This window comes from Lonchura striata, chromosome 30, assembly GCF_050655825.1.
Source record: "Lonchura striata isolate lonStrDom1 chromosome 30, ASM5065582v1, whole genome shotgun sequence".
NCBI classification, from domain to species: Eukaryota; Metazoa; Chordata; class Aves; order Passeriformes; family Estrildidae; genus Lonchura; species Lonchura striata.
In genome coordinates this window covers 7874388-7890292 of record NC_140732.1, presented here as the reverse complement: position 1 = coordinate 7890292, position 15905 = coordinate 7874388, and the positions used below count along the sequence as shown (strand labels likewise).

Below are 15905 nucleotides of genomic sequence, written 5' to 3'. Positions count from 1 at the left end.
GCCACCCCGAGGGGACAGGAGCCACTCCTAGAGGGGACAGGAGCCATCCTGGGGGGACAGGAGCCACTCCTAGAGGGGACAGGAGCCACTCCTAGAGGGGATAGGAGCCATCCTGGGGGACAGGAGCCATCCTGGGGGGGACAGGAGCCACCCCGAGGGGACAGGAGCCACTCCTAGAGGGGATAGGAGCCATCCTGGGGGACAGGAGCCATCCTGGGGGGGACAGGAGCCACTCCTGGGGGGACAGGAGCCACCCCGAGGGGACAGGAGCCACTCCTGGGGGGACAGGAGCCACCCTGAGGGGACAGGAGCCACCCCGAGGGGACAGGAGCCACTCCTGGGGGGACAGGAGCCACCCTGAGGGGACAGGAGCCATCCCAGGGGGGACAGGAGCCACCCCGAGGGGACAGGAGCCATCCTGGGGGGACAGGAGCCACCCTGAGGGGACAGGAGCCACTCCTGGGGGGACAGGAGCCACCCTGAGGGGACAGGAGCCATCCTGGGGGGACAGGAGCCACCCCGAGGGGACAGGAGCCATCCTGGGGGGACAGGAGCCACTCCTGGGGGACAGGAGCCATCCTGGGGGGGACAGGAGCCACCCCGAGGGGACAGGAGCCATCCTGGGGGGGACAGGAGCCACCCCGAGGGGACAGGAGCCATCCCAGGGGGGACAGGAGCCACCCCGAGGGGACAGGAGCCACTCCTAGAGGGGACAGGAGCCATTCCAGAGGGTCCCATCCCAAATCCCAGTGGATGGGACATTCCCAGGGAATGGCCGTGGCACATGAGGGGTCCTGACCCCTGTCCTGACCCCATCCTGGGGGTCCTGACCCCAATCCCGGGGTCCTGACCCCATCCTGGGGGTCCTGACCCCAATCCTGGGGTTCCTGACCCCAATCCTGAGCTCCCGACTCCAATCCTGATGGTCCTGACCCCAATCCTGGGGGTTCCTGATCCCATTCCAGGGTTCTGACCCCAATCCCGGGGTCCTGACTCCAATCCTGATGGTCTTGACCCCAATCCTGGGGGTCCTGACCCCAATCCCGGGGTCCTGACCCCAATCCCGGGGTCCTGACCCCATTCCTGGGTCCTGACCCCAATCCCGGGGTCCTGACCCCATCCTGGGGGTCCTGACCCCAATCCTGGGGTCCTGACCCCATTCCTGGGTCCTGACCCCAATCCTGGGGTTCCTGACCCCAATCCTGAGCTCCTGATTCCAATCCTGATGGTCCTGACCCCAATCCTGGGGGTTCCTGATCCCATTCCGGGGTCTTGACCCAATCCTGGGGGTCCTGACCCCTATCCCGGGGTCCTGACCCCAGTCCTGATGGTCCTGACCCCAATCCTGGGGGTCCTGACCCCAATCCCGGGTCCTGACCCCAGTCCTGATGGTCCTGACCCAATCCTCATGGTTCTGACCCCAATCCTGGAGTTCTGATCCCAATCCTGATGGTCTTGACCCAAATCCTGGGGTTCTGATCCCAATCCTGGGGTTCCTGACCCCATTCCAGTGTTCCTGTCCCCAATCCCAGGCTCCTGTCCCCACTCCCGGGTTTCTGTCCCCAATTCCGCTATTCCCGAGGCTCCCAGCCCCACATCCTGCTGAATGTCCCCAATCCTGGGACATTCCTGGTGGCACCAGAGGTGTCCCTGTCCCCCCCCCATCCCCTCCCCTCTGGAATTCCCCCATTCCTGGCTGTCCGTGCCACTGTCCCCTCTGGAGCCATGTCCCTTTGTCCCTTGTCCCTGTCCCCTCTGGAGCCACCCCGCCGTGTCCCTCTGTCCCCTCTGGAGCCATGTCCCTTTGTCCCTTGTCCCTGTCCCCTCTGGAGCCACCCCACCGTGTCCCTTTGTCCCTTGTCCCTGTCCCCTCTGGAGCCACCCCGCCGTGTCCCTCTGTCCCCTCCCTGGGTGTCCCCACCCCCCGGTGACCCCGGCTCTGTCCCCCCAGGCTGCAGGACTTGGAGCGGGATGAGGAGAACCTGGGAGAGAAGGTGAGTCCTGGAATGTCCCCGGTGTCACCTGGGCTGACCCTGTGTCCCCCTGTGTCCCCCTGTGTCCCCCTGTGTCCCTCTGTGTCCCCCTGTCCCCCCCGTCTCCCCACAGGCAGTGTCCCCTCAGTGCCCCACCTTGTCCCCATGGGAAGTCCTCCTGTGCCCCACAATGTCCCCACGCTGTCCCCTCCATCTTCTGTCCCCTCTGTCCTCACATTGTCCCCTCTGTCCCTGCTGCCCCCATGGTGTCCCCAATGCCCCCACGCTGTCCCAAATGTCCCCAGTGTCCCCAGTGTCCCTGCCATGTCCCTGCCATGTCCCAATGTCCCCAGTGTCCCTGCCGTGTCCCCAGTGTCCCTGCCATGTCCCTGCCATGTCCCCAGTGTCCCCAGTGTCCCTGCCGTGTCCCCAGTGTCTCCAGTGTCCCTGCCATGTCCCTGCCATGTCCCCAGTGTCCCCAGTGTCCCTGCTGTGTCCCCAGTGTCCCTGCCATGTCCCCAGTGTCCCCAGTGTCCCTGCCGTGTCCCCAGTGTCCCTGCCATGTCCCTGCCATGTCCCCAGTGTCCCCAGTGTCCCTGCTGTGTCCCCAGTGTCCCTGCCATGTCCCCAGTGTCCCCAGTGTCCCTGCCGTGTCCCCAGTGTCCCTGCCATGTCCCTGCCATGTCCCCAGTGTCCCCAGTGTCCCTGCTGTGTCCCCAGTGTCCCTGCCATGTCCCTGCCATGTCCCCAATGTCCCCAGTGTCCCTGCCATGTCCCCAGTGTCCCCAGTGTCCCTGCCGTGTCCCCAGTGTCCCTGCCATGTCCCTGCCATGTCCCAATGTCCCCAGTGTCCCTGCCATGTCCCCAATGTCCCTGCCATGTCCCCAGTGTCCCCAGTGTCCCTGCCATGTCCCCGATGTCCCCAGGAGAGCGTCCAGAAGAAGCTGAGCCTCATCCACAGCTTCCTGTCCCTGATGTCCCCATTGTGTCCCCTCCATCCCCAGTGTCCCCACGCTGTCCCCAGTGTCCCTGCCATGTCCCTGCCATGTCCCTGCCATGTCCCCAATGTCCCCAATGTCCCTGCCATGTCCCCAGTGTCCCCAGTGTCCCTGCCATGTCCCCGATGTCCCCAGGAGAGTGTCCAGGAGAAGCTGAGCCTCCCACAGCTTCCTGCCCCCGATGTCCCCATTGTGTCCCCTCCATCCCCAGTGTCCCCACGCTGTCCCCAGTGTCCCTGCCGTGTCCCCAGTGTCCCTGCCATGTCCCCGATGTCCCCAGGAGAGCGTCCAGGAGAAGCTGAGCCTCATCCACGGCTTCCTGCAGGCCGAGGTGCAGCTGCAGCTCAGCGAGCTCGAGGCCAAACTGCGCCGCGAGGAGCTCTCCGAGGTGAGACCCCAAAACCTGGGATCCAGCAGAAAACACCCGGAAAACCCCGGGAAAACACCAGGATTTGGGGGAAAACACCCAGGAAACTCTGGGAAAACACCAGGATTGGGGATAAAACACCTGGACTGGGGATAAAACACCTGGAAAATCTTGGGAAAACTCTGGGATTTCAGATAAAACAGCGAGATTAGGGATAAAAGAGCAGAATTTGGGATAAAGCCCCAGGAAACTGGGAAGATCCTGGGATTCTGGCTCAGCCCCCACTTTCTTGTGGGATTTGGGATCACACCCCAGGATTTGGGCTCAGCTCCCGTTTCCCTGTGGGATTTGGGATCATGCCCCAGGATTTGGGCTCAGCCCCCTTTCCCTGTGAGATTTGGGCTCAGCCCCCATTTCCCCGTGGGATTTGGGATCCCAGCCTGGGGTTTGGGCTCAGCCCCCGTTTCCTGTGGGATTTGGGATCCCAGCCCGGGGTTTCGGGCTCAGCCCCCATTTCCCCGTGGGATTTGGGATCCCAGCCCGGGATTTGGGCTCAGCCTCCATTTCCCCGTGGGATTTGGGATCCCAGCCCAGGGTTCGGGCTCAGCCCCCATTTCCCCGTGGGATTTGGGATCCCAGCCCAGGGTTCAGGCTCAGCCCCCGTTTCCTGTGGGATTTGGGATCCCAGCCCCCATTTCCCCGTGGGATTTGGGATCCCAGCCCAGGGTTCAGGCTCAGCCCCCGTTTCCCCGTGGGATTTGGGATCCCAGCCCGGGGTTCAGGCTCAGCCCCCGTTTCCCCGTGGGATTTGGGATCCCAGCCCGGGGTTCAGGCTCAGCCCCCGTTTCCCTGTGGGATTTGGGATCCCAGCCCGGGGTTCAGGCTCAGCCCCCGTTTCCCTGTGGGATTTGGGATCCCAGCCCAGGATTTGATCTCAAGCCCCCATTTCCCCGTGGGATTTGGGATCCCAGCCCAGGATTTGGGCTCAGCCTCCATTTCCCTGTGGGATTTGGGATCCCAGCCCAGGGTTCGGGCTCAGCCCCCATTTCCCCGTGGGATTTGGGATCCCAGTCCGGGGTTCAGGCTCAGCCCCCATTTCCCCGTGGGATTTGGGATCCCAGCCCAGGGTTCAGGCTCAGCCCCCGTTTCCTGTGGGATTTGGGATCCCAGCCCCCATTTCCCCGTGGGATTTGGGATCCCAGCCTGGGGTTTGGGCTCAGCCCCCGTTTCTCTGTGGGATTTGGGCTCAGCCCCCATTTCCCTGTGGGATTTGGGATCCCAGCCCGGGATTTGGGCTCAGTCCCCATTTCCCCGTGGGATTTGAGATCCCAGCCCAGGGTTCAGGCTCAGCCCCCGTTTCCCTGTGGGATTTGGGATCCCATCCCGGGGTTCAGGCTCAGCCCAGGTGCTCCCCTCCCAGGAGCGCTACCTGGCCAAGGTGAAGGCGCTGCTGCGCCAGGAGCTCTCGGCCCCCAATGGCTCCGGGGGCCCCAACCCCAACGGGTGCCCCGGGCACGGCGCCTCCGGCAGCGACGAGGACGAGGACGGCGCCATGGAGCTCGAGGAGGGGCTGGCAGCGTCCTCGTCGCCGTCCTGCTCCGGCCCCCGGGCGCGGAAATCCCGCAGGAGCCGCTCCAACGGCGACGCCAAAAGTAAGGATTTGGGGTTTCTGGGGGGTTTTTGGGGTGGAAATGGGGGCTCTGGCGGGTGGGGAGGGGCCATTGGGATGGAGAGGGGGGATCCCTCAGGAAGGGTTTTTGGTCTCCTGGTTTTGTGGTGTGGCATTTCCCACGGGGATCAAGAACTGGGGTTCCCTTGGGAAGTGTTTTGGGGTCTCCTCTGGAAGGGTTTTTGGGTCTCCTGACTTTGGAGTGCAATGATTCCCATTGGGATCCCCTTGGGAAGAGTTTTGGGGTCTCCTCACCATGAAATGGGACAATTCCCATTGAGGTTGAGGGCTGGGATCCCCTTGGGAAGGGCTTTGGGGTCTCCTCTGGAAGGGTTTTGGGGTCTCCTGGCCCTGGGGTGTGACAATTCCCATTGGGATCAAGAGCTGGGATCCCCTTGGGAAGAGTTTTGGAGTCTCCTCACCATGGAATGTGACAATTCCTCTTGGGATTGAGGGCTGGGATCACCTTCGGAGGGGTTTTAGGGTCTCCTCAGGAAGGGTTTTTGGTCTCCTGGTTTTGGGGTGTGACAATTCCCATTGGGGTCAAGAACTGGGATCCCCTTGGGAGGGGTTTTGGGGTCTCCTCAGGAAAGATTTTAGGGTCTCCTGACTTTGGAATGCAATGATTCCCATTGGGATCCCCTTGGGAAGGGTTTTGGGATCTCCTCACCGTGGAATGTGACAATTCCCATTGAGGGCTGGGATCCCCTTGGGAAGGGTTTTGGGGTCTCCTCAGGAGGGGTTTTGGGGTCTCCTGGCCTTGGGGTGTGACAATTCCCATTGGGATTTGGGATCCGTCATGGTTTTCCCGCAGAGTCTCCGGCCAGCTCCCGCGTCACCCGCAGCTCCGGCCGGCAGCCGTCCATCCTCAGCTTCCTGTCCAAAGGGTCAGTGGGAAGGGTCACCCTCCTCTTCCTCATCCCCCCACCATCCCAAACCCTTCCTGTTCCCCCAAAAATCCCATCCCGGATCCATCCCGCAGGTCCAACAAGCGGAAATCCGAGGAGGTCAACGGGGAGGTGAAGCCGGAGCTGATGAACGTGGAGAAGGAGGAGGAGGAGCTGGAGGAGAAGGTCGGTGGTGACATCCCAGACCCGTCATGGGTCGGTTTTGGGGTGATTTCCCAGGATTTTGGTCAGTGGTGACATCCCAGACCTGTCATGGGTCAGTTTTGGGGTGATTTCCTAGGATTTTGCTGTGTTGTGACATCCCAGACCTATCCTGGGTCATTTTTGGGGTGATTTCCCAGGATTTTGCTGTGTTGTGACATCTGGGGGGGATCTGGGATTTTGGCCTTGCTGGGATTGCATTTTCCTGCTCCTTTTCCCATTTTTTTTGCCTTTTTCTCCAGGATCAAGATGAGAAAAGGATGAAAATGGAAACCAAAGATGGGTGAGGAAAAGGGGGGACATCCCTGGGGACATCCTTGGCCGGGGCCGTGTCCCGGTGACGGTGACAATGACAACGATGACGTCGCTGCTCCTTCCTCATCCCAGGATTTCATTTTTCCCTCCCAGGTCGGAAATCAAAGATGAAATCCCTCAGTTTAAAATCACTGCTCCTGCTAAAGTAAGTCCCTCCTCATTCCGGCTTTTTTTGGGATTTCTTAATCCCTTAAAACTCCTGAATTTTAGGGTTTTTTGGGACGAGTTGATTATTCCAAAGGCCGGATTATCCTATGGGAATAAAAGCCCATTTCCAGCCAGTTCAGCTTCTCAAAACCAAACAGCCGGGGCTGATTCTGATGCCAAAACCTGAATTTTGCCAAAATCCGGGATAATTCCAGGAATAACTTTGGGAAAAGCTGACTCTCCCTCCCCTCTCCCACAGACCACCCCCCCAAAATGCCTCGACTGCCGGCAGTACCTGGATGACCCCGACCTCAAATTCTTCCAAGGGGACCCCGACGACGCCGTAAGGGATCCAAACCCTCCTTCCCTGAGCTCGGGAAAAGCAGGAATGTCCGTTAATCCCATTTTGGGTTTTTCTTCCCCCAAATCCAGCTGGAGGAGCCGGAGATGCTGACGGACGAGCGCTTGTCCATCTTCGACGCCAACGAGGACGGCTTCGAGAGCTACGAGGACCTCCCCCAGCACAAAGTCACCTCCTTCAGGTGAGACCCCGGGGAAATTCCCGCTGGAATTCCCTCTGGAATTCCCTCTGGAATCATGGCCCACACCCTTGGCAGCGTTTATGACAAGAGGGGACATCTCTGTCCCTTCGACACCGGCCTCATTGAGAGGAACATCGAGCTCTACTTCAGCGGCGTCGTCAAACCCATCTACGACGACAACCCCTGCCTGGACGGTGAGGAAACGCCCGGAATTCCGGGGGATTTCGGGATTCCCACCTGGGAATTGTCCGGATTTGGTTGGTTTTTTTTTGTTGGCTTGGCAGGTGGGGTGAGAGCCAAGAAGTTGGGGCCCATCAACGCCTGGTGGATCACGGGCTTCGACGGCGGCGAGAAGGCGCTGATCGGCTTCAGCACGGGTGAGGAGGAGCTCTGAGGGGAGTTTTGGGGAATTTGGGGTTGGTTTTGGGTTAATTTGGGCTTTTACCGAGGTTTTTTTTGGGGGGAGCTTTCAGGGTTTTTGCCCTTTCCCTCCTTTTTCTCATTTTCTACCCCTTTCCCCCTTTGTTTTTCTGTTTTTTTATCTTTTTCCTCCTTCTTTTTTCTTTATTTTTCTGGTCTTTTTTTTTTTTTGTTTTTTCTTCTTATTTTCTCTTTTTTCTCTGTCTTTTTTCCATAATTTCTCTGATTTTTCTTCTCTTTTCATCTTTTTCCTTCTTGCTCTTTCCTTCTCTTTCCTCTTTTGTCCTGCTCTTTTCCCCTTTATTTTCTTTTTTCTCTTTTCCTTTCTCTTTCTTTTCTTTCTCTTTTCTCATTTATCCTGCTGTTCTCCTCTTTATTTTCTTTTTTCCTTTTTCTTTCTTCTCTTTCATTCATTTTCCTCCTACTTCTTGCTCTTTCCCTCTATTTTCTTTCTTCCTCTTTTTTCCTTCCCTTTTCCCTTTTTCTTTCCTTTATTTTTTCTCTCTCTTTCCTTCTCTTTTCTTTTCCCTTCTCCTTTTTCCTCCTCTTCCCCTTTTTTCCCCAAAATCCCACCGTTCTGGGGCCGTTCCCAGCCTTTGCCGACTACATCCTGATGGAGCCGAGCGAGGAGTACGCGCCCACCTTCGCGCTGATGCAGGAGAAGATCTACATGAGCAAGATCGTGGTGGAGTTCCTGCAGAACAACCGCCACGTCAGCTACGAGGACCTGCTCAACAAGATCGAGGTGACAGCGCCAGTGTCACCTCCCCGCGGTGTCACCTCCCCGCGGTGTCACCTCTCCACTGTGTCACCTCCCTGTGGTGTCACCTCCCAACCATCCCAAACCATCCCCAACCCTTCCCAACCATCCCCAACCATCCCCAACCATCCCCAACCATCCCCAACCATCTCCAACCCTTCCCAACCATCCCAAACCATCCCCAACCCTTCCCAACCATCCCCAACCATCCCCAACCATCCCCAACCATCCCCAACCATCTCCAACCCTTCCCAACCATCCCAAACCATCCCCAACCATTCCAAACCCTTCCCAACCATCCCCAACCCTTCCCAACCCTTCCCAACCATCTCCAACCTTCTCAACCCTTCCCAACCATCCCCAACCCTTCCCATGCATCCCCAACCATCCCCAACCCTTCCCAACCCTTCCCAACCATCCTCAACCCTTCCCAACCATCCCCAACCCTTCCCAACCCTTCCCAACCATCCCCAACCCTTCCCAACCCTTCCCAACCATCCCCAACCCTTCCCAACCCTTCCCAACCATCCTCAACCCTCCCCAACCATCTCCAACCCTTCCCAACCATCCTCAACCCTCCCCAACCATCTCCAACCCTTCCCAACCATCCCCAACCCTTCCCATGCATCCCCAACCATCTCCAACCCTTCCCAACCATCCCCAACCCTTCCCAACCATCCCCAACCATCCCCAACCATCTCCAACCCTTCCCAACCATCCCAAACCATCCCCAACCATTCCAAACCTTGGTGTCCCTGGAATGGGTGATCTGGAGAGGGGTCAGTGACCATCCCCAACCATTTCCAACCATCTCAACCCTTCCCAACCCTTCCCAACTCTTCCCAACTCTTCCCAACCATCCCCAACCATCTCCAACCCTTCCCAACCATCCCCAACCCTTCCCAACCACCTCCAACCCTTCCCAAACATCCCCAACCATCTCCAACCCTTCCCAACCGCCCCCAGACCACGGTGCCGCCGGCGGGGCTCAACTTCAACCGTTTCACGGAGGACTCGCTGCTGCGGCACGCGCAGTTCGTGGTGGAGCAGGTGGAGAGCTACGACGAGGCCGGTGACAGTGACGAGCCGCCGGTGCTCATCACGCCCTGCATGAGGGACCTCATCAAGCTGGCCGGCGTCACCCTGGGCAAGAGGTGAGGTCTGGGGGTAAAAACGCCAAAAACGGGAAAATCCGACCAAAATCTGGCAGGGTTTGGGCTCTGGGGTATCTATATTGGGGAAATTGGCCCAAAATTGGGGATTCTCATGCCAGGCATGAGGGACCTCATCAAGCTGGTGACGCTGGGCAAGAGGTGAGGTTTGGGGGTAAACACCCCAAAATCGGGGAAATTTGACCAAAGTTTGGGAAGTGGGACCTCAAAAGTAAGAGAATTTGCCCAAAATTGGGGAGGGTTTGGGTTCTGCAACCACAAAATTGAGAGAATCCAATGAAAATTGGGAAAATCTTCCCAAAACTGGTGAAGATTTGGGTTCAGTGGCATGAGAAGTGCCAGGAATAGAGCAGAAACCCTCCCAAAATTGGGAAAACCCTCCCAAAACCAGGAGAATTCTCCCAAAATTGGGAAGATCCTCCCAAGACCACAAAAACCCTCCCAAAACTGGGAAAACCCTCCCAAAACTGGGAGAATTTTCCTAAAATTCTGAAGATCTTCCCAAGACCACAAAAACCCTCCCAAAATTGGGAAAATCCTCCCAAAACTGGAGGAATTCTCCCAAAATTGGGAATATCCTCCCAAGACCACAAAAACCCTCCCAAAACTGGGAGAATTCTCCCAAAATTGGGAAGATACTCCCAAGACCACAAAAACTCTCCCAAAATTGGGAAGATCTTCCCAAAACTGGGCAAACCCAAACCCGGTGCTGCTCCAGAGGGAGAAGGACGCCGTCCCCAAAATCCATCCACACCCCTTGGGGACCTCACGTGGCACTTGTGGGGGTCCCTTGGGTGTCCCCGGGGTGGTGGCCCCGTCCCCGGCGTGGCCTGAGCGCTGTCCCCGTGCCGCAGGCGCGCCGTGCGGCGCCAGGCCATCCGCCACCCCACGCGCATCGACAAGGACAAGGGTCCCACCAAGGCCACCACCACCAAGCTGGTGTACCTCATCTTCGACACCTTCTTCTCGGAGCAGATCGAGAAGGACGAGCGCGAGGAGGACAAGGAGAACGCCACCAAACGCCGGCGCTGCGGCGTCTGCGAGGTGACCGAGGGTCGCCAGCGGCGGTGCCCAGCGGTGGGGTGGGAACGGTTTTGGGTGCTTGGTGTTAGAGCATTTTCCAACCTTGGTCAACATCAGTGTCACGGGTTGCATTGGGTTGGTTGGTCTTGAAGGACTCCCAGTGTTGGCCAACATCAATGTCATGGGTTGTGTTGGTTGGTCTTGAAGGTCTCTTCCAGTCTTGGTCAGGATCACCTCCCTGGGTTGGGTTGGCTGATCTTGGGGAGCCTTCCAATCTCGGTCATTGTTATTGTCATGGGTTGGGTTGGGTTGATGTTGGAGAGCTCTTCCAGCCTTGGTCAACGCCAATCTCATGGGTTGAGTTGGTTGGTTTTGGAAGATCTTCCAACTTCGGTCAATATCAACATCATGAGTTGGGTTGGGTTGATATTGGAGAGCTCTTCCAGCCTTGGTCAACGCCAATCTCGTGGGTTGAGTTGGTTGGTTTTGGAAGATCTTCCAACTTCGGTCAATATCAACATCATGAGTTGGGTTGGGTTGATATTGGAGAGCTCTTCCAGCCTTGGTCAACACCAATCTCATGGGTTGAGTTGGTTGGTTTTGGAAGATCTTCCAACTTCGGTCAATATCAACATCATGAGTTGGGTTGGGTTGATATTGGAGAGCTCTTCCAGCCTTGGTCAACGCCAGTCTCATGGGTTGAGTTGGTTGGTTTTGGAAGATCTTCGAACTTTGGTCAATATCAACATCATGAGTTGAGTTGAGCTGATCTTGGAGGACTCTTCCAACCTGGATCAACCAACCCCAACCTCACATCCCGTTCGCTCCATGGAGCCCTTCCTGTCCCTGAGGAGCGTTCCCGGTGTCACCGGTGTCCCCTGTGCCGTGCCAGGTGTGCCAGCAGCCCGAGTGTGGCAAGTGCAAGGCGTGCCAGAACATGGTCAAGTTCGGGGGCAGTGGCCGCAGCAAGCAGGCGTGTCTGCAGAGGAGGTGGGTGGCCCTGTCCCCAAGCTCCTCGTCCCCACCGGCCCTGTCCCCAGCGCCATTGTCCCCACCCCTGAGCCCCCAGTGACGTCCCCGGTGACGTTCCCGGTGACGTCCCAGGTGTCCCAACCTGGCGGTGCGGGAGGCGGACGAGGACGAGGAGGTCGACGACAACATCCCCGAGATGCCCTCGCCCAAGAAGATGCTCCAGGGCCGCAAGAAGAAGCAGAACAAGAGCCGGATCTCCTGGGTTGGGGAGCCCATCAAGGTCAGGCACCTGGGCAGGTGAGGGGGTCTGCAAAGGGGAGGGGCTTGGCAAGGTGAGGGGAACCCGTCCAGGTGAGGGGAACCTGTCCAGGTGAGGGCAACCCGTCCAGCTGAGGGCAACCCGTCCAGCTGAGGGCAACCCGTCCAGGTGAGGGGAACCCGTCCAGGTGAGGGGAACCCGTCCAGGTGAGGGGAACCCGTTCAGGTGAGGGGAACCCGTCCAGGTGAGGGGAACCTGTCCAGGTGAGGGGAACCCATCCAGCTGAGGGCAACCCGTCCAGCTGAGGGCAACCCGTCCAGGTGAGGGGAACCCGTCCAGGTGAGGGGAATCCGTCCAGGTGAGGGGAACTCATCCAGGTGAGGGGAACTCATCCAGGTGAGGGGAACCCATCCAGGTGAGGGGAACCTGTCCAGGTGAGGGGAACCCGTCCAGCTGAGGGAAACCCATCCAGGTGAGGGGAACCCGTCCAGGTGAGGGGAACCCATCCAGGTGAGGGGAACCCGTCTAGGTGAGGGGAACCTGTCCAGGTGAGGGAACCCATCCAGATGAGGTCAGAGTTGGATCTCATGGATGGCGGAGCCCATCCAGGTAAGAGGAACCCATCCAGGTGAGGGAAACCCATCCAGGTGAGGTTAGAAGTGGATCTCATGGATGGGGGAGCCCATCCATGTGAGGACCCCATCCAGGTGAGGTTAGAGTTGGATTTCATGGATGAGGGAACCCATCCAGGTGAGGCCAGAGTTGGATCTCATGGATGGCGGAGCCCATCCAGGTGAGGGAACCCATCCAGGTGAGGTTAGAGTTGGATCTCATGGATGGCGGAGCCCATCCAGGTAAGAGGAACCCATCCAGGTGAGGGCCCCACCCAGGTGTGGCCGGTGCCCGTAACCGCCCCCGTGCCCCGGCAGAGTGACGGCAAGAAGGATTATTACCAACGCGTCTGCATCGACTCCGAGACGCTGGAGGTGGGCGACTGCGTCTCCGTGAGCCCCGATGACCCCACCAAGCCCCTCTACCTGGCCAGGTGGGTTCTGCATGTTCTTACAGGGGTGGGGACACGGGGACAACCCCACTGAGACCCTCCACCTGGCCAGGTGGGTTCTCCCATGGGTTGGGGATAGGGGGACGTCCCCAGTGATCCCACCAAGCCAGGTGGGTTCTCCAGTCTCCCATGGGGTTGGGGATGGGGGATGTCCCCGATGATCCCACCAGGCCAGGTGGGTTCTCCATTCTCCCATGGGTTTTGGGGATGGGGGATGTCCCTGATGATCCCACCAGGCCAGGTGGGTTCTCCCATGGGGATGGGGACGCTGGGACGTCCCCGATGATCCCACCAGGCCAGGTGGGTTCTCCAGTCTCCCATGGGTTTTGGGGATGGGGGATGTCCCTGATGATCCCACCAAACCAGGTGGGTTCTCCCATGGGGATGGGGACACGGGGACCTCCCTGATGATCCCACCAAGCCAGGTGGGTTCTCCCATGGGGTTGGGGACACTGGGATGTCCCAATGATCCCACCAGGCCAGGTGGGTTCTCCATTCTCCCATGGGTTTTGGGGATGGGGGTTGTCCCTGATGATCCCACCAAGCCAGGTGGGTTCTCCCATGGGGATGGGGACACGGGGACCTCCCTGATGATCCCACCAAGCCAGGTGGGTTCTCCCATGGGGATGGGGACACGGGGACCTCCCCTCTCACACCGCGGCGCCCCTCAGGGTGACGGCCATGTGGGAGGACAGCAGTGGCCAGATGTTCCACGCCCACTGGTTCTGCCCGGGCTCGGACACCGTCCTGGGGGCCACCTCGGACCCTCTGGAGCTGTTCCTGGTGGACGAGTGCGAGGACATGCAGCTGTCCTACATCCACGGCAAGGTCAACGTCATCTACAAGGCGCCCTCGGACAACTGGGCCATGGAGGTGAGGACGGCGCCGCGGGCTCCGGCCGGCGCCGGTCGGCGCGGCCGATCCCGACCGGGCCCGGTGGCTTTGTCCTTCAGGGCGGGCTGGACACGGAGATCAAGATGGTGGAGGACGACGGGAGGACCTACTTCTACCAGATGTGGTACGACCAGGAGTACGCGCGCTTCGAGAGCCCGCCCGGCGCGCAGCCCACCGAGGACAACAAGTACAAGTCAGTTTTCGGCTGGAAAAACTGCAATTTTGGGTTCTTCCCACCCCAACAAAAAAAAAAGGATTTTTTTTGGAGAACCTGGTGGTGTTCCAGCAGGTTCTGCATGAGCTGCGCGCGCCTGGACGAGGTGAGGCACAAGGAGATCCCCAAGGTGGCCGAGCCGCTGGAGGAGGCCGACGGCAAGATGTTCTACGCCGTGGCCACCAAGAACGGCGTCCAGTACCGGGTCGGGGACGGCGTCTACCTGCTGCCGGACGCCTTCTCCTTCAGGTGGCTTTGGAGACCCACCTTTGGGGTGGGATTTTGGGATTTTGGGATTTTCCCACCTGTAAATGAAGGTCTGATGTCCTGAATTTCCAGACGTTGCGCAAAAAAAATCAGCCCAGTTTTGGTTTTCTGATGTTTGATTGGGAGGTGGCTCTGGTGGGACGATCCCGGTGCGGTGTTTTGGGGGGTGAATTGGAATTTGGGAATTGCAGGATCGGAGAATTAAATTTGGGAGATCCCTCTAAGAACCCTGTGTTCCAAATTTTAACTCAGTTTTGGGGGATAAATGGGAATTATGGGATTAAGGTTCTAAAACCTCTCCAAGATCTCTTTAATTCCAACTCTTAACCCAACTTTTGACAAAAAAAATAGAATCAAGGCTGGAAAACCCCTCCAAGATCTCTCAATTCCAAATCTTCACCCAACTTTTGGTGGAAAAATTGGAATTAATGAATTATAGAACCAATTCAGGTTAGGAGGCCCCCTCAAGATCCCTCCATTCCAAATCTTCACCCAACTTTTGACAAAAAAAATAGAATCAAGGCTGGAAAACCCCTCCAAGGTCCCTCCATTCCAAATCTTCACCCAACTTTTGGTGGAAAAATTGGAATTAATGAATTATAGAACCAATTAAGGTTAGGAGACCCTATCGAGATCCCTCCATTCCAAATCTTCACCCAACTTTTGACAAAAAAAATAGAATCAAGGCTGGAAAACCCCTCCAAGATCCCTCAATTCCAAATCTTCACCCAGCTTTCGGTGGAAAAATTGGAATTACAGAATTATAGAACCAGTTAAGGTTAGGAGACCCCTCCAAGATCCCTCAATTTCAAATCTTCACCCAACTTTTGGTGAATAAATTGGAATTAATGAATTATAGAACCAATTAAGGCTAGGAGACCCCACCAAGATCCCTCAATTCCAAATCTTCACCCAACTTTTGGTGGAAAAATTGGAATCAAGGCTGGAAAACCCCTCCAAGATCCCTCCATTCCAAATCTTCACCCAACTTTTGGTGGAAAAATCCAACCCGGGGCTGGAAAACCCCTCCAAGACCCCCCCCAGCTCCACCCTGCACCGCCCCAAGCTCCCCATGGCGACGCTTTGGGGACGTTTTTGCCGATTTTCCCAGCGTGAAGCCGGCCAGCCCGGCCAAGAGGCCCAAGAAGGAGGCGGTGGACGAGGAGCTGCACCCCGAGCACTACCGGAAGTACTCGGAGTACATCAAGGGCAGCAACCTGGACGCGCCCGACCCCTTCCGCGTGGGCCGCATCAAGAGCATCTTCTGCAGCCTGCGCGGCAACGGCAAACCCAACGAGGCCGACATCAAGCTCGGCATCTACAAGTTCTACAGGTGCCCAATTCCAGGGGTTTTGGTGGGCTGGGAAGGTCTGGAGTTAGTGGTGAAAGCAGGGTTTGATCTGGTGGCCCAAACCTTTGGAGGTTCTCGGTTGACTTCTCACCTTGTTGGACCTTCCCAGTTTGAAAAACGCGCCCAAAACTGGGAGGGTTGTCCCAAACTTGGTGAGGCTGGTTGGCCTCAAAATCAGGAATTTTGTCCCCAGATCCATGAGGCTGGTTGGCATCAAAATCAGGAATTTTGTCTCCAAATCCATGAAACTGATTGGCCTCAAAATTTGGGGAATTTTATCCCCAAATCCATGAGGCTGGTTGGCCTCAAAATTTGGGGAATTTTGTCCCCAAATCCATGAGGCTGGTTTGCCTCAAAATTTGGGGAATTTTGTCCCCAAATCCATGAGGT

The 15905-nt window shown here is 57.7% G+C and overlaps 1 protein-coding gene across 2 annotated transcripts in view; it reads left to right on the top strand.

Annotated features, from left to right (window-relative positions):
- DNMT1 (DNA methyltransferase 1) overlaps positions 1-15905 on the top strand; it is a 34992-nt gene that overhangs the window by 2155 nt on the left and 16932 nt on the right. For both annotated transcript variants that reach the window (XM_085563179.1, XM_085563180.1), the window contains exons 2-22: positions 1952-1994; positions 3252-3359; positions 4759-4990; positions 5822-5894; positions 5990-6080; positions 6359-6399; positions 6525-6576; positions 6838-6921; positions 7011-7120; positions 7196-7314; positions 7405-7497; positions 8134-8285; positions 9267-9454; positions 10327-10516; positions 11388-11485; positions 11600-11747; positions 12656-12771; positions 13461-13662; positions 13743-13876; positions 13973-14146; positions 15276-15497. In XM_085563179.1, the coding sequence (XP_085419305.1) occupies positions 1952-1994; positions 3252-3359; positions 4759-4990; positions 5822-5894; positions 5990-6080; positions 6359-6399; positions 6525-6576; positions 6838-6921; positions 7011-7120; positions 7196-7314; positions 7405-7497; positions 8134-8285; positions 9267-9454; positions 10327-10516; positions 11388-11485; positions 11600-11747; positions 12656-12771; positions 13461-13662; positions 13743-13876; positions 13973-14146; positions 15276-15497 (2670 nt within the window). The remainder of the gene's footprint in view (positions 1-1951; positions 1995-3251; positions 3360-4758; positions 4991-5821; positions 5895-5989; positions 6081-6358; positions 6400-6524; positions 6577-6837; positions 6922-7010; positions 7121-7195; positions 7315-7404; positions 7498-8133; positions 8286-9266; positions 9455-10326; positions 10517-11387; positions 11486-11599; positions 11748-12655; positions 12772-13460; positions 13663-13742; positions 13877-13972; positions 14147-15275; positions 15498-15905) is intronic.